The sequence below is a fragment of the Piliocolobus tephrosceles genome, chromosome 13, assembly GCF_002776525.5.
Source record: "Piliocolobus tephrosceles isolate RC106 chromosome 13, ASM277652v3, whole genome shotgun sequence".
Classification (NCBI taxonomy): Eukaryota; Metazoa; Chordata; class Mammalia; order Primates; family Cercopithecidae; genus Piliocolobus; species Piliocolobus tephrosceles.
The window spans coordinates 114,607,877-114,632,968 of NC_045446.1; the positions used below are offsets into that span (position 1 = coordinate 114,607,877).

General features: G+C 49.1%; 1 protein-coding gene across 5 annotated transcripts in view; it reads left to right on the top strand.

Moving 5' to 3' along the window:
• PKNOX2 (PBX/knotted 1 homeobox 2) overlaps positions 1-25,092 on the top strand; it is a 268,109-nt gene that overhangs the window by 228,156 nt on the left and 14,861 nt on the right. For all 5 annotated transcript variants that reach the window (XM_023208561.1, XM_023208562.1, XM_023208560.2 and 2 more), the window contains 4 exons: positions 4,716-4,904; positions 17,102-17,231; positions 17,691-17,788; positions 18,620-18,739. In XM_023208561.1, the coding sequence (XP_023064329.1) occupies positions 4,716-4,904; positions 17,102-17,231; positions 17,691-17,788; positions 18,620-18,739 (537 nt within the window). The remainder of the gene's footprint in view (positions 1-4,715; positions 4,905-17,101; positions 17,232-17,690; positions 17,789-18,619; positions 18,740-25,092) is intronic.

Genomic DNA, 25,092 nt, shown 5'->3' on the forward strand with positions numbered 1-25,092 from the left:
AAAAAAAAAAAAAAAAAAAAAAAAAAAAAAAAAAAAGAGAAAGTTAATTGAACAATTTGTTCAAGTCAGATGGCTTGTCTAATACGTGGCATATAGTAAGACTCAATACTTGTTCAATGAATAAAATAAAATTAAAAGAAGTTGTGTTGATAGAGGTCCTAGAAGTTCGTTGATGTTCTTGGTACCTACAGAAGGCACTTTACATTAAGGCGGGAGAGATTTTGATTGAATATAAGGAAAAGCTTCTTAATCAGCAGATTAAGAGAATATGGAGATGGTCCGAGGCAATAAGGTCATCTCCCAGGGACCAGGAGAGGCTGGAGGAGAAGATGCAGCCTGTGTCCTGGTGAGTTTGGATGGTGCAGCCACCTAGAGACTGGTCCAGGTCATGGTGTGGGGTTCATTCTAACACCATCAGGCATGAATTGAGGGCAGAAGTCCTGGTAATGTTCAGAGAGTCAGAAAACGTAAGGGACCTGACAGTCCAGCCCTCTCCATGTGCACATGGGGAAGCAGGCACCTGTGTTGGTGAGGTGTTCCGACCCCAGGGGGCTGTGCCAAGAGTGAGAGATGGGAGATCAGAGCAGTCGAGAAAAGGCACATTACCAGGAAGGTTCTGGAAATCCTAAACTTTAATGTCTCAAAAGCTATTTGGCTTCCTAGAACCCCATACTTGCTGTCACTGAGCCACTTTCTCCCAAACTGTGCACCCTTTACACTGTCACTTCCTCTACCTACATAATCCTGAGAGTCCATATTGAAAGACAAGGCACACAGGTCAGGGGTGGGGCAACCTGGCTTCATATCGCTCACCAGTTGTGTGACTGTAAGCATGGAAACATAATATTTTTGGATTTTATTTTCTTCAAATGCAAAATATGAGCAATAATGGTAACTACTTAATGAGATGGTTGTGTGGAGTAAATAAGGCCTGGAATGGACTTACCACATTGCCTGAGACATAGTATGAATAAGAAACGTTTGGGTATTATTATCAATCCAGCAACACATATCTGTTAAGTAGGTTATCCTGTGCTCATTAGACTGAGAGACATAGACCAAGACGTTCATGGCCAAAGTCAAGTAGAACATTAGGCAAGAATAAATCTTTATTAAGTACCTAACTCCACTTTCGGGTCCAAATGATCCATTCTAAAGTCACCATTCTCCTCTTTGCTTAGGATGGCTCAGTCTCCCTCAGTCTCAGCCCCATGGAGGTGGCACTTCTTAGGAGGAGACCCTGTGACTGAGCCCTGCATGACGACACACAATCACTGCTTTCTGTCTTTGAGTGACACTTGGTCTAATTTAGTACTCCAAAAACCTTTAATTAGTTGAGCACAATCCCTGCTCATCAGACAAGCCACAGGCCCAGCCCAGGGAATGTGGGCTCCCCACTTGAAATGCCAATAAGGCACAGAGAAGGGTGTAACGCTGGCTTCAAGCCACACTGCTCTACACACACCTCACAGTCACAGTTCTCGGGGAGAGATTTCCTTCCTTGTTTCCATCCCTTTTTATATCGTCCAAACTCTCCTCTAGGTGTCCAGGAGCTAGCCAAAAGCTAGGAGGGTGGGATTAAATAGAGACCCCATATATTGCTTGTGTCAACATAAATGGATCTGGAAAAGCAATAAGCATCACCTTCCCCCGCATTTTTTTCTTTTAATTTTGATATAAATGTAGATTCACATGCAGTTATAAGAACTCACACAGAGAGCTCCTGATTCACATCTTGTATAACCATAGCACAATTTCACAGCCAGGAACAATCCACCAACTGTATTCGGATTTCACCAGTTTTACATGCCCTCGTGTGTGTGTGTGTGTGCGTGCGTATGTGTACATGTAATTAGTTCCACATAAACATTGTTATAGTAAGGTACAGAACAGTTCCTCCCTCCCTCCTCCACTCCACCGCTGTCAACCACTAATCTGTCTTCCATCTCTATAGTTTTGTCATTTCAAAAATGTCATGTAAATGGCATCATATAGTATATAATCCTTTGAGACGGGCTTTTGTCTCTCAGCAAAATTTCCTTGCAATCTATCCACATTGTTGGGCATATCGATAGTTCGTTCTTTTTTATTGCTGAGTTATATTCCATGATATGGATGAATTACAGTTTCTTTATCCATTCACCCGTTGAAGTACATTTAGGTTGTTTCCAATTTTTGACTATTAGAAGTAAAGCTGCTTTGAACAATTTGTATACAGGTTTTTGTAGAACATATGTTTTTATTTCTCTGGGATAAATGCCCAAGAGTACAATTGCTGGGTCACATGGTACGTACATATTTAGTTTTGTAAGAAATTGTCATACTGTTTTCCAGAGTGGCTGTACCATTTTACACTCTCACCAGCAAGGTCTGAGTGTTCTAGTCTCCAGTTCCTCACCAGCATTTGGTGTTGGCATATATTTTTTTTTTTATTTTAACCATGCCAATAGGTGTGTAGTGATATCTCGTTGTAGTTTTAATTTGCATTTCCCTAGTGACTAATGACATTGAATATCTTTTCATGTGCTTATTTGCCATCTGTATATCCTCTTCAGTGAAATGTATAATCATGTCTTATGACCATGTTCTAATTGGGTTGCTTGTTATTTTATTGTTTTGTTTTGAGAGTTCTTTATATATCCCAGATACAAGTCCTTTGTCAGATATTTGGTTTGCAAATATTCTCCTCCAGTATGTAGTCTTTTCATCTTCTTCACAGGGTCTTTTGAGGAGTAAACATTTTTAATTTTAACAGGGTCCAGTTCCTCACTGGATCATCTTTTTTTTTTTTTTTTTTTTTTTTTTTTTTTTTTTTTTTGAGACGGATTTGCGCTCTCTCGCCCAGGCTGGAGTGCAGTGGCTCGATCTTGGCTCACTGTAACCTCCACCTCCTGGGTTCAAGCGATTCTCCTGCCTCAGCCTCCCAAGTAGCTGGGACTTCAGGCATGCAAAACCACCGCTGGCTAATTTTTGTATTTGTAGTAGATATGCGGTTTCACCATGTTGGCCAGGCTGGTCTCGAACTCCTGACCGCAAGTGATCCACCTGCCTCGGCGTCCCAAAGTGCTGGGATTACAGGCATGAGCCACTGTGCCCAGCCTGGATCATGCTTTTGGTGTCAACTCTAAGATCTCTTTGCCTCGGCCTAGATCCTTAAGATTCTTTCCGGTTTTTTAAAAGAGGTTTATAGTTTTATGTCTTACATTTATGTCTTTGATCCATTTTGAGTTAATCTTATCTAAGGTATGAGGTTTAAATCAAGTTTCAGTTTTTTTGCATATGGATGTCTAATTGTTCCAGCACCATTTGAACAACCCCCTGTTGAAAAGCAATTTGGCAATATTTATCATAATCCATAAGAACGTGCATAGCTTTTTTTCCTGTCACTTCTGGGAATTCATCCTAAAAAATAATGCAGGAACATAAAAAAAAAAAAAAAGCTATAAGCTTAGAAAATATTCACTATAACATTTTTTATGAAATTGAAAAATTGGAAGTAATCTAAATACCTAACAATAGGGGACTGGTTAAGTATGGCACACGCATGAAATAATATGCAACATTTAAAAATATATTTACTCAATAACTTTCACCCATTCAGCAAATGTTTACTCTGTATCCATATGTGTTGGTGCTGAAGATAACATGGTGAGCAAATTAGACATCATCCCTGCCTTCTCAAAGCTCATAGTCTAGAAGAAAGGATAGAGAAGACAATTCTGGCACTTAGAAAAATAGATTTGCTAAACTAGGGGGAAAAAACAACAAAATTGCATGCACAAGGTTGTTGAAACTTTGTTAAAATATATGTGTGTGGGAAAAAAATCATCATTCTTTAGGGTGATTGGATCAAAGACAGGTTTTTTTCACCCTGCCTTCCATACCTTCCATAGTATTTTCTTTTTATGATAATAACAGCAGTAAAGAGCAAAGCTTCAATTGCAAAATAGCTTCTTGCCATGAAAAGGTTAGGAATGTCCATTTGAAGAGGCAGCAGGCTCCCGTACAGCAATCCAAAGGGCATGGAAAAGGCCACAACAGACAGTGAGGTAGCTGGTGCCCAGCTAAGTCATGTTGGATTATTCAGTCCACCAGCAAGTATCCACAGAGCGTCCACAAGGTAACGCGTATCCCATGAGGCACTCAGAATGCGTGTTTAAGAATAGACAGTCCCTGAGCTCTAGGGGCACTTATAAGAAATTCTGATCTTCATCTTCCTCATGCTTGCCTGGTCCTTCACACCTCACAATGTGCTACCAAGTATACGCCCTCATACAACACTCACAACAAACCTGTAAAGTTGTCAGGGAGAATATAATTATCCCCATTTGTTAGACACTAAGGCATAGAGAGCTTAATTAACTTGCCCAAGGTCACACAGATAGTAAATGACAGGCCCGGAGCCTGGACCTGGCCTTCCATCACTAAGGCCAGTGCTGTTCTCAGAATACCACAACTGCCTCAAGAACAGCTGTGATAACAGAGGGCTCAGAGAAAAGAAATAGTCAGCAGAGAGCCATCACTAGAACTGAAGTCATGGGGATGAGAAGGCACTGCCTACCGCTTCTGGGCCTTTTGGCCAAGATCAAGTGTAGGAAGCATGAGCTAGGGCAGGGGACGGGCTCCCCTCCCCTGGGGTAGTGGGGGCTGGGGGTCCAGGCAGTGAGGGGAATGGGATGCAAATACCTGGGCTCACCTCTCCTCCCTCTCCACAGATGGTGAAGGCAATCCAGGTCCTGAGAATCCACCTGCTGGAGCTGGAGAAAGTCAATGAACTCTGCAAGGACTTTTGTAACCGTTACATCACCTGCCTCAAAACCAAGATGCACAGCGATAACCTGCTCAGGAATGACCTAGGGGGGCCCTACTCCCCCAACCAGCCCTCCATCAACCTTCACTCACAGGTAACACGCAGAGCTGGGTCCCATCTCTTAAGCCGGGCTCCTGAGCCCAGCTCTGGAGCCAGGCGTGGAGGAAGGTCCCCTGGTGACCTTCATTGGGTTAGACTCACTGGATCCTTTGTCACGAGGGCCCTCCTCTGATGCATTCCTCTTCATATCCATCAGGATACCTAATCCCTTTTTTACACACACTCTGCCCTGCCAGGGCATTAGTATTCCCTTGAAAATGACCAAATCAGAGAGGGAGCCAAAGTCATTCCTGGCTTCCTGGCCCAAGGTATCCCCCAGAATGAGCGCCAGAGCTAAGGAGATGGAAACTCTCCTGGAGGATGAGTTGGGACTGGGCTCAGACATCCCAGCCCCACAAGCTTCTTAAGAGGCTGTGGCTTGCTGAGCCATCTGCGTTTCTGGGAACGGGCATTTGGGGAGAGCAGTCATTCCCTGAATCCTGCCCACCTAATGGGTGAAGCCAGCTTCCCATGGGCCTGCTGCTCCCTAATCATTCTCCAGGCATTCACGCTACTCTGGCATCTCTGTCCCCCTCAGGTTCAGGGCCATGGTCAATGTCACCTCAAACCACCCTGTTCCCAGGTTCCCCTGCCACCTCCTTCCTGAGACCTGGGAAATGCAGAAATGCTGACTACACACTTTGGGCAAGAACAGGCTTTCCCCTCCAGGGCAGAATATTTTCCTCAAACCTACAAACCAAGAAAGCTGCCTGGCAATACCTTCCCACCCAACTCATGGGCATCTGCGTAAGCCACAGGCTTGAGACTCTGTTTCCCTTCCACTGAGCTCCTGAGTCCTGGAAAACACCCGGAGAGTCCCCAAGGAGCCCTCCGTAGCCTCTTCTCATTAAACAGTCAGGCATGGGGGTGCAGGTAAGCTTTCTAGGAGTGAGTGCCGAGAGGTGCTGGAAGTAGTCCCAAAGAAAGACTGCGACATTTTTGTCCCCAAACCCCTAAGGAACCACCCATGTACTCTATCTCCCCAGATTGGTAGAGTCAGGGGAGGGGACAGGCTGCTTCTAGAAGGCCAGCCTCGCTTTGCACATCTTGAAAACAAGCACAAAAGATACACTCGGTATCACATCCAGCCCACCCCAGTGGGCTCTCTGTGAGACTCGGTAGTGAGTACTGCCCAGGACGTAGGGCAAGAAGTTTACTTCCTCTTCCTCTTGCTTGAAATCACCAAGTCACTTTATTACAGATCTAAAAACACCCGCCCAGGCTTCTGCCTGCTAATATTCTCTTGAAATAGACTCATTCCTTCAGAGTCTTATTGTACTTTCCCTTATGATCAAAATTAGCAAGAAACTTGCATAAAAGAGGACAATAATTGCTCAACGAGCATCTCGTTTGTAATTTATTAGTTTCTATTATTGTGGGTTACCATGGTGACGCTGCGCAGTCCCCGTGATGGGAGAGATGCGAGATAGGAGCTGAGGAGGCTGTGAGGCCTCGCCAAATGGAGATGCACATTTTTATCAGTAATTTTCATGAAAATAATAAGTGAGGAGTTAATGAGATGGAAAGCCATCCTGTGGCTATTGTGAATTTTTTTTAAGTGTTGATCTAATTAGAATGCATCGGTCAGGAAAAGTAATGAGGATTTAGTGCCTCACAGAGATGTGAGGATCATATCAGAAAATTAGCACAAGTCTTTGGAAATAATCAGGTCCTTGGAGAGGCACTGGATTTCCCCTCCTGGGCCCTCCAACTCCACCTCGGGCTCTGGAGCTGGGGGTGCACCAGGGTAGTGGGGGAAGGAAGGAGGGGCAGAGGGCTTAGCAGCCACCTCAACCCCCGCAGGGTTGGAGGTCTGAGACTGACAAGTCAGTCTGCAGAAACAGGGTCACTGGAGAAGCGGGGTTTGCAGAAAAGGATAACGTGGGCTCTGGATGGTGAAGGAGATGCCGCCACGTGCAAAAATCAGTCCCCCTGGGGAATCCCAGCCCTCAGCCTTCTGAGCTTTGAGGAAAGGGGAAAGAATTTTGATTCCTATCACTGGACGCATCAGATCTCTGCCTGGAAGTGAAGCTGGCCCCGGGGTAGCCACGGCAGAAGGGCCATTGATTAGCTGGGAAAGAGGAATCAGACAATTGGGTGGTGGGGGGTGGGGGATGCGAGGCACTGAGAAAGAAAAGACGCTTAGTGAGGGATTCCTGCTTGGTATTACTCAAACTCGTCCCTGCGTTTTCTGTGACTGCCATGGCCTGCTTTGTTCTGGCTTCAGGGGTAAATATGGTGATTACACATAGGCTACGGCAGGAGCTTCTTAACCTGCTCTCCTGGCCCTCCCTCAGCCCACCTGCACACCCACGCATCTCTTAAGTCTCTACGGCTGGATTCATCTTTCTAACTTTGCTCATGTCATTTGCCTGCTCAGACACCCTGCTTGCCATGCCCCTGGGGGTGGGAGGGAGGCCTTCACTTCTGTTCACCTGACATTCAAGGCCCTCCTAGGTCTGGCTTCAGCCTTCCTGGCTGGGCCAGTCTGACTGCTTGAGGTACTGTAACCGTCATTCCATGCCTGTCTGTTTGGGTGACACCTGCCCCCCAACCCCATCATCTCCGCACAACCAAACTCAGCTTCTTCCCCGTGGGTAGGAACAAGGCTGCTTACCCAGGAGGCCTCCCCGATGCCCCATCCAGAATGGACGCTTCCTGCACTCCACTAACTGCGGCAGCTTGCTTTGTGACTTTATATTATAGATGCTTGTGTTCATCTCATTTTCCTATCCTAGATAACACTTTTGGAGCAGAGACAGTATTTTACATGTTTGAAATCGCCAAGTCACCTTATTATAGACCAAAAACAGCCATTCCCAGCCTCTGCCTACTGACAGTCTCTTGAAATAGACTCATCCCTTCAGAGTATTAATGTACTCTCCCTGTGACCCCAGCAGTGGCTACCACAAGGTCTTGTGCCAGACAGATGGCCGGGAAGTATTTACTGAAATAAATAATGGAATGAGAGAGAGAAAGTTGGGGGGCCAGGGGCAAGGGGAAGCCAAAGGAGGAAAGGAGAAATAGGAAGAAAAATAAAGGGAAAGAAAGCCAGATATGCAGGGTCAACATTCAGGAGGGAGGTAGAGACAAGCTAAAGAATTGGAGGAAAAGAGCAACAGAGAGACAGGGAGACACACAAAGCCAGGAAAAGGGAGACGATACTGAGAATGACAGGGCAGAAGGACGGACGGAGAGGAGAACAGCAGCAAGAGTGAGAGCAAGTGAAAGGACCGTGGATGTGACTCAGTATGCAGCCAGGGTACGAGGAGGCGGGAAAGTCAGTAGGATGTGCTATGTGCTGCTCCTATTGTATTACTCAAACTTGCCCCTGAATTTTCTCTGACTGCCACTGCCTGCTTTGCTCAGGCTTTGGGGGTAAATATGGTAATTGCACATAGACTATGGCGGGAGCTTCCTAACCTGCTCTCCTGCCTTCTCTGGCCATCCCTCGGCCCGCCTGCACACTCACACATCTCTTAAGCCTTCCCAGGACAGGCCCCTGTCATTGTCACACTAAGTAGGGGCAGGGACTTGCATGGGCTGTCCCAGGAAGGAGAGGCCCAGGGCTGCTAAGAATCAGGGACCAGAGACTTTCAGTATAGGAGGCAGGTCTTGGGTTCAAGACACAGGAGCCTTTATGGGAGAGGAGAGAGAAAAGGAGCTTGTGTGTGTGTGTGTGTGTGTGTGTGTGTGTGTGTGTGTGTGTGCACATGCAGGCACATGCATTTGTCATGGTTCACCCTTAATCCCCCTGGCCTGAAATAGCCTCACTGAGCACCAGCCTGGCCTGGGGAGGGGTATCTCCCCTCTGGAACATGATCCTCTGGATCAACATTCCAGCCGCCTGCCAGCTTTGTTGCAAACTGCTGGCTCATGGTTTTCCCTGTGTGCTAATCATCCAGCCTTGTGTTGCAAAGCGGGAGACATTTTTGTTTTCAACTTGGTACCTCCACTCCCAGATGCTATGCTGTGTCCTTCATCAGATGGATGGGTTGAGTGTTTTCCTGCCTGGCCTTCTATTTCTCTGTGTGAGTCTTCTCTGCTGGTCGGAGTGGAGGTGGGAAGTAACGGAGACTGTCCTACCAAGCAGGGGACTAAAGCAGACTTTCAAAGACCTGGACCACAGCTAGATCCCCCCCCCCCCCCACCCAGGAACCCATCCTGTGCTGCAGGCACCCAGTGACACCCAGGCGTCCTACTTCTCAGAGCCCAGGCTTCTTGTCGGGGCAGCATCCTCTGTAAGGAGACTGGTTCTAGACCTGACTCTGGGTTCTCCTGTCCTTCCTAGAGGGTGCAAACAGAACTATTCCCCCAGAGAGACCTTAATTCCCGCCTCACTCAAGTATTAGTTTGACCTGAAATTCATCCTTTTTTCTCTGTGGAGATTTAAGCCTCAGCTCTATTCCAGGCAAATTGGATTGAATCATGGTTCTCATTCAATCGCCAAGCATTTCGGGGGCACTGACTGTATGCACTGTGCTAGGTCCTGTAAGAACAGACACAAGCCCTTGTCCAAGAGAAGCTCCCAGTCTCATGGGGAGACAGCCATGAGTCACAATGAGGATCTAGATAAATCACGTCAGCCGTGAAATGCTCAGGGTCAAGAGTATAGAGGAAAGGAGCAGCCGAAGAGATGGGGAGAGGAGCTGCAAGCAGGGATTCTGGATTGGGCGATCCACACGTGTGGCTTAAGGTTGCCCCAGTCTCTACTCAGCACCCTTCATCCTTCCTCAGAGAGGGACCAAGTCCCAGACTCAGCCCTCACACCTTCATGGCCACTTTGGTCCTGCTCCACAATAGGATAAACAAACCTCAGTACAGAGTGGAGAGGCCAACAGGAGGATTTTGCCCATTATTTTTGGAGAAGTTACAGATTCATTGGCCTTGGGGGGGCTTCCTGGGGGAGGTGGCATTTCAGGCAGGCTTGGCGAGAGTTGGTAGCCTATTTGGCAGCCTTTATAAAGGTGAGTGTTTCCACTGTAGCAAGAAGTCTGGAAGAAGGCGAGCAACAAAGAGAGCCGATCAGAATCCCTAGAGAAGAGATGGGGTGGAGGGGCTCATTCATTCACGCACCCTGCATCCATTCAGGCACCTCTGGAGCCTGCTGAGTTCTGGGGATATAAAAATGGATGCGACGCAGTGCCAGGTCTCCAAGTGTAATGATGGAGTACCTTGAAGTCAAACGTGTGGGAGTTCTGTTCTGGGGCTGATAGCAGTGGCTGACTGCTAAAGACTTTAAACGTAGTGGAGAATGTAGGCGACAGGGTCAGGGCTGGAGACAAGTCAACTGAGTAGCCATATCTTATATTGGTCCAAGAAGAGCTGGCAGAAGGAGGGGAGCCAGTGAACATTTATTAAGCTCCCCTCTGTCTCAAACATGGTGTGTTCTAGGTGCTTTCCACAGATTATCTAATTTACTCTCCACGACAGGCTGCAAGGTACCCATGATTTTCTCCATTTTACATCCAAGGAAAGAGAATCTGACAGAAGTGAAGAGCCTGGCTCAAAGTCACACCCCTAGCAAGTGGTGGAGTCGGGGATGGGCCGCTCCAGAGCCGATGTTCGTCTTGCTATATGGGGATATGTTTTTGTGACACATGGGGAGAAGAATCAGGGGTCCTGGGACCTAGGTGGGGAGGGATGACCCTACCTAGCTATTGGTCAGGGGGTTAGGGACTACAGAGGAAGAAGCCAGTTGCTAGGAAGCAAGAATTTGGATTTGCTAGTAGACTGGAAGTAGGAAAATGAGAAGGACAAAGTCGAGGCCATTCTGAGATGCTAGGCCCAGCAGCCAGATGCGACTGCAGCTCTGTGCCTCCCCCGCAGAATAGGAAGGGGGCTAATCAATACATCCCTACCTGGGAAGGGTGGCACTTGCCTATTGACCTCTAAGGAATTTTGGATTTTCCAGATTGGCAGGGGGCCGAGGGGATAGGGGGCCATCACCTCAGCCAGGACCCTAGAGGTTCTGCCCAGTGGCTAAGCATCCTGAGGACAGGACCCCAGAGAAGACTGGATGGAGCTGGGGTAGGCGGGTGATCTGCTCTGGAAAGATCACTACTTAGATGGACTGGGGCATCTCTAGACTGAAGCGGAATAAAATGAGCCACACTGCCTGTCACAGGCATCACAGCTGTCTCTTCTGCGGGTTCCTCACCCCCAGCCCTGCAGCCATGGAGCCCGGAGACCAGAGGGCGGCCCTTTTGCCACCAGGCTAGTGAAACCTGAGCACTTCTCCCGCCTGAGAAGGAATGTTCCTTAAGAGCAGCAGCTGCTGCTTGTCCCCACAGGCCAGAACTGCCTTTCCCTTGAGACCAAGGCCCCATCAGGAGTGGAACAAGAACAGGATTAGGTGGCTTGTTTACATGTGCTTGGCTTTCCCGAGTTTGGGAATCTGGCTTTTCTTGGTCTAAAACAGGGCCCTGGCTCTGCCAGAGCGGGGATGCTGCTGGGAAGGGGTGTCTGGGGACAGGGACAACCTCTCCACCCTCCTAAGGCACATAGGCACAGGCACACACACAAACACACATCACACACACACACACACACACACACACCCCACAGGAATACACCCACAGCCTTAGGCCAAAGTCAGACCACACATGTATCTAGCATCTACCATGCAGTTAATTAACATTGTGCTAAGCAGTTTCGGGGCATTCAGAGAAAGACCCCTCTTTCCCTCAAAAAGCCTGCAACCAAGCTAGGGAAAGATGACGCCTGCGTAACAGAGAACCATTCTGTGGTGTCCAGTAGGTAAGGCAGAGGGGAGGCTTTGAAGAGTCCAGAGGACCGGTTGTGGCTGTGCCCTGGGGAGGTCAGGACAAGCTTTCTAGCAGAAGGGAGACATTCAGAACCGACCTCCACCCGCCCCCAGCCCCGGCAGGGGAGCCGCCAGCGCGGGCCTTCTGGGAGGCTTTGGTGAGTGTGGTCTGAGCCGGTGGATCAGCAGAGACCCCTAGTGGCCAGGGGGAGGATGGCAGGTGGCTGGGTCTGGCTCCACATGGCACCCCACTCCCGACACCGCCTCACCCTTACCCACCCTCCCACACAATCCTTAGGAAATGGCATTGGCTCTTTTACAATCCTCAGCTGGAAGGATCTTTGCCAGGCCATCCAGTTCATTCCCTTGTTTCACAGGTATCCAAGTAAGATAAAAATTCCATCTATTTCAAAACAGCTTAAACAGAAACTTCTGTCATTTATTTCCTTCACTCCTTCATGTATTTGTCCCACTCTGGTTTCTTCCAGGAATTCCTTCCTTGAGTGGAAATGAAGTCTTCCTTGAGTCTCCCAGGGCAGCTCAAGCCCTTTCCCTATTAACAATGAAGCACAGTGGCTCACAGGAACGGACAGCTCTTCCCGAGCTGACGTCAGACCACTGTCCATTCATGTGGGCCCCTGCACCCCCCACTTCCAAAAGTCATTCCACAGCCTCTCATCGTTTCTTAGTAAGGCCTTCCTTTGGAACAAGTCATCTTTCTGCTGTTCCAAATGCAATTTGGAGTAAAACTCCCCCGGTAACCACTGAGGTCTGTAAAGAATGAGTGGCGGCCGCAGTTCCAGGGTGTTGCAGCTGCCCAGAGGATGGTGCTCGGGAGGCACCAGTTCTCTGCCATTCCAAACTCTGCCATTCCAAACCCAAAGCCCTGCCTTGCTCTGCCCCTCCTGAGAGGCTCTTTGCTTCTGAGTTTCAATCAACAGCGCACAAGGAACAAGAGTAGGGCCGCTTCCGGGGGTGCCCGTGGAGCCCAGCATGTTGGTTTTCATCTGATTCCCAGGCTTCAGGCAGTTCCCAGAGGCTTGGGGACACCACGGCTGTGTTCCTAGCAGAACAAAACAAACAGAGTTCTTGGGCTGGATAACCAGCTCTCATCCCCAGGTTCCTGGACAATTCCAGCAGGGATGTGAGGCTCTGGGTGCTGAAAAACGTAACTAGAACTGTACCAAACGCTCCTCTCACCTCCATCTGGGTGCTAAGGAGCCTAGAGGGGAGCAACTCTGTTTGCTTCTAGCATCTACCTGGGTTTGGAGTCTGATGAGCCCCGAGGGGAAGCTGTCAAAAAGCTAACAATTCTGTGTACTTAGCCAACATGTGCGCCCCATGGGATTTCCACTGCTGCTCTGGAAGTTCCTTCCTCAGAAAAAAGAGTCAGAGCCCCCTTGTCTCCATTCTGCAGTGCTAGAGACTAAGCCTCAACTGGAAATCGCAGCCAAGTGGAGTTGTGGGGCTAGTCAGAAACGAGCTTAGGATCCTGGGACTCGGCCATTGCCCGGGAACATCTCAGACAGGGAAGCATGTAGCAAGGTTTACACAACTCTGCCCGCGTGCGCAACCCCAGCTGAACTCCTTCCATTGCTAAGTAAAGAACTCAAGTAGCTTGAGGGCTTGCTTCTAGGACAGGTTTTTAAATCCCAACTGTGCCACTCCCTAGTTGAGTGACCTTAGCCAAGGGAAGTGGGAAATAAATTATTGGATGGCTAAATGTGCCAGGCACTGTGCTTGCATTGGCACATTTAGCCTGTCTGACCCCGAAGCACATATCCTCTCCATGTGAGCACTCGTCCTGCACTCAGAGCCAGGGGCCTTAGGCTGGAGGCACAGTTATTTGACTCTGGGAAGTCACTTCCATTCTCTCTGGCCTCAGTCTCTCTTCAGGCAAATAGGACAGTCAGTCCTGCTGAGCCTGTGGGGTGATGGTGACATTAAAATGGAACAGCGTGGGGAAAGAATGCTCTCTGATACTCAGGGTGTATGGTAAGTGGGTCGTTTTCAGACCCATCTGATCTTCGGGACCATCACAAGGAGGTTTTTAAAAATATAGATTGCTAGATGGGTGAGGGTCTGATCCAGTGGCTCTGAGAATCCGTGTCTAGAAAAAAAAAAAAAAAAAAGAAAAAGCATGCTCAAGGCTGGTCTGTGGAGCAGCTCATGTTTACAGATGTAAGGGATGAATATCATTTCCCCAGATCTCCGGGATGCCAAAATCTCGCTTCCTCTTCCCTGCCCCACCTAAGACGTTGCCAGTCCTAGCCCTGCCCTTGGACTCTGTCTCTGAAGGTTTTTATTTTATTCCTTCACTGATAGACTCTGGCTGCCTCTCAGCACCTACCAGCCAAAGACCCAGAGAAGGGAGAGAAGGGTAGGAAAGAGAAGGCTCTGATCCAATGCATAAATTGCCTTCAGTTACCCAAACTGGGTAAATTGGCATGGAGGGTATCCAAGCCACAAGGTGGAGAAGCAGCCAGGGTCTGAGTAAGCAGACGAAGCATCCAGGTGGTGGCTCACCCTCTGCCTTTGGCTAGGGAACAATGTGTGTTGGTTGAATCCCAAGGGACACATCTTGTATTTATTTTACTGACTCTGCTGGTATTTTTCTAACCTTGTTGGGTAGTTTTTTGGGGATGAAGAAAGTCTGGGATAACTTTTTATGTTTGAAATTCTCAAATATCCCTACCAAAAGAGGCACATGCTAGCATGGATGATTCCAAACAAGGGATTGAGAAGTCACTTCCACTGGTTTTAAGGTGAATGGCGTGGAGGTACCCACTCCCCCATTAAATTTACCTTCAAGCCTGGTGTGGTGGCTCACACCTGTCATCCCAATGACTCAGGAGGCTCAGCTGGGAGGATTACATGACCCCAGAAGTTTGAGACAAGCCTGGGCAACATAGCAAGACTCTCTACCCTGTCTCAAAAAAAAAAAAAAGTAAATTTACCTTCCGAGTTTGCTTCAGCTTCAAATATATTATCAGCACTGGTTTACATACCATGAGAATGGTAGGCTGGGATGTTGGAACAAGGAGAACTCAAACTCAGAGCAGTCTCATCGCTGAAAACTCAGGCCTTGAGGGTCCAGGTGTCACATGCACTATATACATAAGGAGATGAGGCCCATAGAAGGGTGTAGACGTGATTGCCTTTCCTCCAGTGCCCACGCTGCTTCTGGACTTCTGGGTTTTAGTTGTTTTTATCTGTTCACCTTGCCTGCAATGATGATTGGTTGACCTGCAGGATTCAAGGAGCGTTTGCAGTCCAGAACCTGTGTAGGGGGCATTTGTGGGTGAAGGAGAGCTGTATTCTAGTCCTCTGGCTGCTAACCAGCTGTGTGGCCTTGGGAAGTCCCGGGCATCTCTAAACCTTATTTGTACTTCAGGGAGGGGAAATGTTTGGCTTTGAGGGGCTCTTCCAGTTTCTAGGCTTCTGCATGGCAGACTCCATTTTAGACTGCAACTGCAGGAAGGGGAAGGCCAAGAGCTCTGCTCAAAGTGTAAACCTCACGGGCTAGGAGGCTCCCACGGGGCCCCGGGAAGGGGAAGCCAAGGCAAGAGCTGCTCCCTCTGCTCCCCAAGGTCACAGCAGCAGAGGTGAGCTCAGAATAGAAGCAAGGCCTCCATCGCCCCACCCACCCAGAGAAGCCAGACCAGGAGGCCCGTGCGGCAGGTGGGTGGGAGGAGGGCGTGCTTGGCTCCTCTCCTCCTGGCGCTGCTTATTTATAGGCAATACTCCTCCAGCTCTTGGGCCAGAGACAACCCGGGAGAGTAAAAAAGGCAGCTCTGGAGGAGACGCCAAGGGGGATTTAATCAGCTGAATCGAGTGAGATGTATAAATCAGTGCCGACTTCCACTTCCTGACGGGCTCTGCCAGTTTCTGTGTCGTCAGGGTCTGGGAGGAGATTCGCCATGGCTGTCCCCCAGGGCTGTAACGCTTTGCCTTTGTCTGTTGCTACAGGTAGGCAGTCACTGGCTCGAGGTTTCCTCCGAACACAGATTTCTGGGCTCCAAACCCTAGACTTGCTCTGGAGCCTGGAGACCCAAGCTGCTTCAAGTCCTAAAACAAAAACTGGGAAGCTGGGGACCTCCTTTTTTCCCCCATTTTGTCTATTTCCTTGACCGTTTACCTGTCTCTAAATCCTTGCAGTTCACGCCTTATGGTTCCAACATTTGAGCATGGGAATGTCACCTAAATGGCCATTGGACCTGTTAACTGGTTCACGCCCTGTCTTCAGATGAGGAACCATGGCTAGGAGGAGCTAAGAGACCCGGGCCAGCCTCCTGAGGCTCCCACACTTCACTCGCTGCCTTTTTTGTCTTCTCCAAACCTAGAGACCCTAACCTCTCCCACATCCTCTTCCTTCCTCACAAATTCTCTCCAAGCACCCAGCCTCCCAGCGCAGGCTCCCTAGAAGGCAGGGAGGGCTCCACATCAAGTCCAAGGACTTCTTTACTTAGCTGTTAACTGGAAATGGTGAGGGGAACAGAGGGCCAGGAAAACATGTCTTAGCTGCCTGGGCTAATGCAAAGAAACGTGGCAAGGGTTCCGTGCTGGTTGGCAGTGTGGGGAGAGGGGAGTCTGTTTCCAGTGGAATCCTGTGGGGATCCTGAGGAAGAGAACAGAATCGATGCCATGTGCCATAGGTGGCTGAGGCTCCTATGAGACACCCTTAGAAGACAGCTTATGGGAAGGCTAGGGCAGCTTTCATTTGCTTTCTTAACATGTATTTTAGTATCCTGAGCTAGGTGCTAAGGATACAAAGGTGAGAACTGGAGGCTGCTCTGTGTGTGCAGCCTAGTGTGATGGGCCTGTGATGGAGGTGTGTGGAGAGGAGCCGGGGGATGGGAAAGCATCAGGAGGCAAGCGTGGCTGAAGGAGGAGCAGGTGCCGACCAGGTGAAGCCAGTTTCTCAGCCCGACCAGGTGAAGCCAGTTTCTCAGTCCCGGCTGCACAGTGGAATCACCTGGGGAGCTTTTAGTAACCCAGAGCCCATTGAATATGATGGATCTGATCAAGAAAAAAAAAAACCTGGAGCCCAGGACACACTCCTAACCAATTAAATGAGACTCTGAGATTGGAACCCAAGCATCATTACTGGAGATTTCAAAGTATAGCCAAGGAGGAGACCATGGGGTTATCAGATAACTTGTGCCTTAGGTTTTCAGGGCAATGGAATGGTTAAAAGGGTGACTCTTTTGGGTTTCTTTCTTTTTTTTTTTTTTTTCCTAAATTGAGCCCTCTTATTCACTCTTTCTAGGAAACCATGAGAATTGCCTTCTGGACCTGGGTCTGGGGAGGAGCTAGAAGGAGGGAGGGGGGCAGGCAGGAAGGGGAAAGGACAGAAGAGGACTCTGGGGCTGTAGAGTCTAAACTCTCAGTGACATTGTCACAAACCACGCCTCCCTCACTGCCAGGACCTCCTGCAGAATTCCCCTAATTCCATGTCTGGAGTCTCCAATAACCCCCAGGGAATTGTGGTCCCAGCCTCAGCGCTCCAGCAGGGCAACATCGCCATGACAACCGTCAACTCACAAGTCGTGTCAGGTCGGTGCAAAGACCGGGAAGGGGGATTGTGGGAACTCCCTGGGAGGAGAAAGGGTGGCCCCGAGGCGGTTCCAGAGCGGGGGGAGGGGGGGTCCTCCACCGAGGGAGGGGCTCCCAGCTCAGTTTCTTGACTAAAGTTTTTGTAAGTTTGTAGACAGTTAACACCAAGACCCAGTTGTGATGGTTTAGAACAAATCTGGGTCAAAATCTCATGAGCCCCTGAGAGGACCAAGTAAGGCTGTTGTCCCTTCCCTGAAGCACCTCCCACCAGAGGCTCTGCCCTAGGCTGTAGACACCATCCCCCACCCACCCATAAAGCAGAAGAGCTATAGCTCGCTACCCAAGGGCTCCAAAGTAGAGGGTCTTTACACGTGAGTGCCAAGTGAACTGGGAACCCTGCTTGCCCTTGCTCCTACCCACTCCCATGGCAGGGGACCCCAAAACTGGTTGTCTCCTCAGGTGGAGCCTTATACCAACCGGTTACCATGGTAACCTCCCAGGGTCAGGTGGTCACCCAAGCAATCCCCCAGGGAGCCATCCAGATCCAGAACACACAGGTGAGTGTGTGTAGGTGTGTGCACATGTGCATGGTGTGGGCTAGGGCACCTGTGATCGCTTCTGATCTGCCAGGCACTTTACACGAGTGACTCATTGAATCCTCATCATCCTCTAAGAGGTATCATTACCCCTACTTTACAGATAAGAAGCTGGGTCTTGGAAAGGTTTTATCAACTCCTGGGATTTTGCTGCCTCCCTCCTGGGGTTACATCAAAGGCTCCTGCACTTCCTATTCCTGTCTGCAGACTGAGCCACTGTGTCCCTCAGTGGTAGAGAGTGCACACACAAAGGAAGAGTAGAAAGATCGGAAGTCTGGGATCTGACATTAACTCTGGGATCTCGGATAAGTCACCTAACCTCTCTGAGCCTCAGACTTCTTATTGATAAAAGGGGGATTAATAGCAACTGCACACAGCCTAGCCAACCTACAGGGCTGCTGTGAGAATGAACCACGGTGATGGATAGGAAAGTGCTTTGCAAACTGTGAAGTACCACAGAAATGCTGATAACAACTTGATGGCTTATGGCAAATTTATATCTTCTACTGTTCTCTCTGCATGGCCCTGTTTCCTCTGTCTTTCTCTCTCTCTCACTCTCCCCCTTCCCCATCTCTTCCTCCTTGTCCTTCTTCCTTTCTCCCATCACCCGAGCCTCACCTCCACTCTCTGAGGGGCTGGCATGGGGTGAGAGGGAAAGGCGACCTCCCCAGGGCCCTAGGAATGAGCCGGGAAAGGGGCTGGCAGCCGAGCCTGCCGTCGCTATGGCAACAGGTCCCTAGCCGCTGGCCTCACAGGCTGCTGATGCTGATTTTCTCTCCACGTGCCCTGAAGGTTAACCTTGACCTCACCTCCCTCCTGGACAATGAGGATAAGAAGTCCAAGAACAAACGAGGAGTCTTGCCCAAGCATGCCACCAATATAATGCGTTCTTGGCTCTTCCAGCATCTCATGGTGAGTGTGTGTGTCCTGGGGGTGTGGAGTCACGGCCTGGGGTATGAATAACCCACCACGTGGGTACCAGACTCTGCTGTCGGCTCCAAACCCACAGACAGAGGGCGTGGCCTCGGGGAGAGCTCTCTGATAGGGATGACATCTGGAGGCCAGGCCGGGGGAGGGGCTCAGGTGGGACCTAAAGCTGGGAGACTTTCTCTAGTAACTGCTGCTGTTGCTGTCTGGAAAAAATGTGGCAACTCATGGGGTAATGGGGACAAGCGCATGCCGAAGAGTCAAGTACTGGGCAGGTGTGTCACACTGTTTCATGAACAGAGAGAGGGTCGTTGTGGGGAGTGGGTGGTTTCTGGTCCGGAGCCCTCCCCCTGCCACAGCCACGCTCACCGTGCCCATCTCCCATGGGAGAACCTGTTGACTCTGTCAGGGCTCCTGAGTCCTCCCTGCTGGGTGAGCCAAGCGCTGTGTGGTGGAGATGGGCGCCAAGGCTGGAATCCTGGCTCCTCACGTCACAGCTCAGTTCCAGGACACAGCACTATTTCTTTCATAAGCCTCAGCAGCTCCTTTTATAAAATGGCCTGCTACCTTGGGATACAGTGGAGTGTTAACAAAGTGCATACTGTGTGATGGTTGCTGTGTGTCTGTGTGCAGCGTTAGTTGCAAAAGACAAGCCTTTGGTGGAATGTCAGGAAAGACTTCATAATTGCAATCCCCGAACACCACTTTCAAGGGCTGTGGCCGTAAAGAAAGGCCAATGACTGTGCCGAGTGTGTATACGCTGGTGTGTGTGTGTTCTGGGGTGGGGAGGTAGATGCTGTGACCACAGGCTGGCTTTCATTAATCTGTGAGCTCCTGCCCTGGCATGTCAGGACAGACAGACACAGATATAAGACAAATACCAAGGGACTGAGGATCCATTGGCTGGAGAACTGTGGGAAAAACCAGGAGGAAGAGGAAATCCTTCTCCAGGGAGGAGAAAAATCAAATGGGCCATGGAAACTAGTTAGTCCATCAGCAGCCCTTTCTCTGAAATGGGAGAGCCTTCAGAAGCCATGGAGACCAGGCCTCCGTGGTTCTCAGACTTTAGTGGCAGCAGAAGACTGACTGAGTCTTGGGGGCTCTGATTTGGAAGTGCTGGACCTTCCTGTGCACCCAGGAGGCTGGAAGGATCACCTCCTAGCAAGAGATGAGAGCCGGAGCTCAACATCTCCCCAGAAGCATCCCCTTGCCTCCAGGGGTGTGGGGCTGCCCCGGTGGTTTGCTGAGTGAGTACATTTTGAAAGCACTCACTAGTTTGAACACCTACAGTTTCCAGATGAGAAAGCTAATTTGGAGAGGAGGGGCTGGATTGCTGGAGTTCAGGTGAGGAGAGGACGCTGGAGGGACTCCGGTGCCTAGGTGATGAGGCCAGAGGCCCCGCAGCAGGTCCAGCCTCAGGCCTCTATGGAGCAGCTCTGAGTCAGTGGCTGGAGTGCACAGGGGGAATGCCCAGGTCTCCTGCCTTTCTGGTTTTCCAAACTGCCCGAGAGCCAGGGGGCTCAGATGGACTCAGTGGCCTGTGAGTCCAGTGTCCATGCCACAGCTCCCAGCCTACCTGTGGGAGGAGGGGGCTCCCTAGGGAAGGACGTATCTTCTGTGTGCTAACCTGGCACAACCAAGATTAAAGCACCACCCTCTCCCAACTGCTAGTGGAGCTAAATCTGGCTCCACTCATTGTGGTGGGTGACGTACAATGCAGGGTCACAGATGTGCTAGAAAGCTCATGGGCTTTTGAGGCAGCTGAACCTGGGTTCAAATCTCAGTTACCTTTTACCCTGCAACTTGGCCACACTCGCCTCTTAGGAAGACTGTGATGAAGTAATGAAAGATTGCCAGGACCCTGGCACACTGGGTTACTTAATAAATGCTCCCTTTCCTTCCCCACCTCCCACCCCCATGTATTTTTGAAGACTGTTGTGAACATACCTACACCCTTACTTCTGAAGGGAGTAAAAGGCAAGAGGACAGAGGAAGCTGCAAGGCAGATTCCCCTGCCCAGGTGTCCCGGTGTCCGGGTCAGCACCTGTTCACTGACTCCCACCCCCCATCTGTGGCCTTCCCCTTCACTACCTTCCATTCCCCACTTGCAGCTCACTCCTGGGAGTCATTAGCCTGAGACTAGAGGGTCACTCATCTTTGTCCCTCCTGGCCGTGCCTGGCCTCTGACCTGGTAGCTCAGTTCATGCCCCGCCCTCTCACCCCCTTCCTTGTGAGGCTCCCTGCCGAGCTCAGGGTCCTGTCTTTCCACTCCATGGTCACTTCCACCCAGACTTGGGAAGGGGAGGTGAAGAGAGGGGGTAGTAGCTGAGCACAGAGCAAGGCAGGACCCAGGCTGGCTCTACAGAAAGCACCAGGGATGGGGTAGAGGACTTGCCGAAAGGCATGAGGAGGGCCTTTCTGCCCACACTTTGTCACCCACCCCTGCTGCCTTCTCTAGCCTGGCAGTGTGTACAGGTGCAGGTGCCATTCATGACGCACTTAACATTGGCAGAGTCCTCCCCCAGTGCATCACAGTGGCCTCGAGAGAGGCAAGGGGAGTGGCCACTGGGCCTCTAAAGTCAGAGCTCAGAACTTTGGGACTGAGGAGGAGGAAGAGAATGAGCAGTCTAGGCTGCTCTGGGGAAACAAGCAGACCCAGCTGTCCTTGGCAGGCCACGCCTGGGCCACACAGCCACGCACATGTGGACACACCCTCACCAAACCCCAGCTGCTTCAGGAAAGAGGCTATAAAGGCTCTTCATAACTAGGCACAGTAGAAAGAAGACAGGATTTGAAACCAGACAGATCAAGGTGTGAACTGAGGCTTTCCCACCAGCAGTGTGATTACGCTGATTTTATTTCTTGGAAAAAAAGAAGAAGAAGATAATACTTATTTCCCATGGTTGTGAAAATTCAATGAGAAAACATGTATAAAGAGCCAGGCCTAGCACATAGCACTTAAGAAATCAGTTCCCTTTGAGTTTTTTAGAACAATGGACCAAGAGAAAGTTTTAGAGGCTGAAGACCCAAAATTTGTGAATATTAATCAGAGGTAGATGGCTGATTTGTTGTTTTCATCTATAACACCTACTGATTTTACTCTCCTTTGACCCTAAGAGTAACTGACAATACTGTGACTTACCCGTTCTTTGTGTAGCTGTGTGTGCCTCTCTTGTATCTCTGACTCTGTCATAAATTTCTCAAAAATAAGGATCATACATTATATTCCTCTATGAGCCCTACAGCATTGATTCCCAAGGTATGAAGCTTTACAGGATTTATGAGGTCTCGCGCCCCAAAAGAGGTTCCATGGTGAAATAAGTTTGGGCCAATCTGAGTTATAGAAAGTTTAGACTTTTTTTTTTTTTTTTTTTTCGTGGTAGGGTACAGAGTCTCACTCTGTTGCCCAGGCTGGAGTACAGTGGCACAATCTCGGCTCACTGCAACCCCCACCTCCCAGGTTCAAGCGATTCTCCTGCCTCAGCTTCCCGGGTAGCTGGGATTACAGGCACCCACCACCACGCTTGGCTAATTTTTATATTTTTAGTAGAGGTGCAGTTTTACCATGCTGGCCAGGCTGGTTTCGAACTCAACCTCAAGGGATCTGCCCACCTTGGCCTCCATAGTGTATTCTTTTTATTCTTACAGGACAAAGGGGCATGGTGAATTTGCAAGAGGGGTAAGGTTCGAAGCTTCTCCCAAACTTACGTGAGCGCTTTACATCCCCTCTTGGTGTTTTCACTGTTGCTCTGAGGAACAACTCTGAGACTGTAATTCTGGAAAAACGCAACTCTAGGGAGACACTGTGTCAGGCCAGTAGGAGCTGGTCAGCTTTGGGAAAGAAGAGCAAAAGGGTATGAAGTAAGGACAGACCTAAATATGCCATCGATGTGCTCACATCCAGTGCAGTTGGGACAACTAATTTGTGGTTGATTGAAAAACTTAGTTTAAAAAAGAAACAACCATTCAAAAGAGATACTTTAATTTAAAAGATGGACATACCGTATACATTCATTTGCTAATCTTTTGATACAGGACTAAGGTCCTTTTCTGATTGTTAGCCATCTTCCTTGCATAAACCTCTCCTATAATGTAACATCTATAAATTCCACCTCAATGGAAAGTGGAATTACAACTTTGACATTTGGGAACCAATCTGTCCGCGAGATCTTTCCATATTTTTATTATGTATTCCAATCCTTTATGTTTGTCTCATCTGATCCTAACTATTCAGCATTTGTAAGCAAATTTGGGCCTCAAGACTTTTGAAAACTTTCTACTTATCAACAGCGATGCTTTTTGCACTCATATTTCGTTGGTTTACAGAAGAGTTTGTTAAATTACAGAAATTTACATACTTTATTAATAATAACATAGAATTGGCATAAACCAGTCTGGATACGAGCACTGCTGGCTTTCAGATAAGCAGATAGTGTAGCTGACAGACATTCTACAAAACAGCCCTCTCATCTCAAGCATTCAGAGTGCTGCGGAGAACAATTCTAATGATTTATAGAAGAAATGGACATGCCATCAATTAATCACAAACTTTGCTACATAGGGATTGGTTGTGAGAACGTCTGTAGTAAATACTGATTGTTTCTGTTGTCTTCTTTCCCTGGGCTATAAGTCTGTATTCTTTGGTTCCCTTTGTCCTATGTCTGGGGCTTCTTGTCATTTCTACTGTTCTGCAGCACTGGCAGCCACAAAAAAGTATTCAGATGACAGAAGCCTCCTGAGATGGAGGTGAAATCCCAGAGCCTTTTTGCTGTTAGGCTGCAGTGAGATTGGGATGGTTTCATCATTTAGCTGTTCACCTCTGAGTCCCTGAAGAATCCAGTGACATTTTCTTGCTCTTGCATTTGGCTGAAAGAGGCTACACTCCTGCCGGAAGCAATCATTCCATAGCAGACTCAGGTCGGTTGAGAGCCCATGGCACAGTCCTTCTCTTGGAGGGTGGAGATGTAGGCACTGTTCCTCCTCCCCAGCTTCTACTCCGCCCGTTCTGCTCCAGATCCTGGAGTCTTCCTGACCTGCCACATGATTCTGCTCCTTTCCATCCCAAAATATGGCATCTGTCTGTGCTGCTGCCAGCCAAGCACATGAGCCGCTTTGCAGAATATGCACTGTGTGCGGGAGATCCTGGAGACCGGGCCCCAGCAGGCCCTGCCATCCACCAGAAGAGCCTCTCCTGCATTAACCACTGCAGCATGCCGGGCTCTGCACTAAACGCTTTAGCGCATCATCTCATTTAACCTGCACAACCACCCTAGGAGGAGGTAATACGATTCGCCTCATTTTTCCAGTGACAAAACTGACACTCAAAGAAGGCAAAACTTTTCTCAAGGTCACATGGATGACAGGTGGCACAGGATTTGAACCCTGACCTATGCAACTGGAGGCTCTAATCTCTCACATTGACCCAAGAAACCACAGACATCTCTGAGCTCCCATTGCAAAGTCTAGGTAAAGCAAAGAGGAACCCCAACTCTCAGTGGAGCCGTGGAGCCCCGTCCTGGGAGAGGTGTAGGGATATTACATGTCCAGTCCCAGTCTTCAGACCTCGCAGTGATGCTGCCTTTGACCTCTCCCCCACACCATTCATCACATTCGGAAGCCTGACGTGGCATCCAGCTGCACTCTGCCATCTACCACCCCATCTTCCATTCAGCCACAAGGAGCCGAGGGCTTGCTCCAGGGCCTTCCTATGAACTCTGCTGTGGTCACAAAAGCTGAGTTCACAAAAACACCCAGGGCCTTCCCTGTGTGACTTTTTAAATAGAAACATAATTCACATACCATAAAATTTACCCTTTTAAACTGTGGAATTCAGTGGCTTTTAGTATATTTACAGAGTTGTGGAATCATCACCACCATCTAATTCCAGAATATTTTCATCACCCCAAAAAGAAAGGCTGTCCCCATTAGCCATCACTTGCCAGCCCCTGGCAACCACAAATTCACTTTCTGCCTCTATGCATTTGCCTATGCTGGACATTTCACATAAATGGAATTGTGGGGTTCTCATGCCTAGCTTCTTTTACTTAGCACAATGTATCAGTCCTTCATTCCATGTTGTGGTTGAAGAATATTCCATGGTACAGATGAACCACATTTTGTTTATTCATTTATCAGTTGATGGACTTTAGGGTTGCTTTTGCTTCTTGGCTCATAAGTCCTGCTGCCATGATGGGTATACTCTGCATGATTCTGTGCCTGTTGTTATCTTAGACTCTGTCAGATGCCTATCTATCCTTCCCCCAACCTGAGAACCTCATATGCAGGGTTCATTCTGGCTGGGGGGAGGCAGAGCGGCTGCACCCCAGGAACAGCGTGTG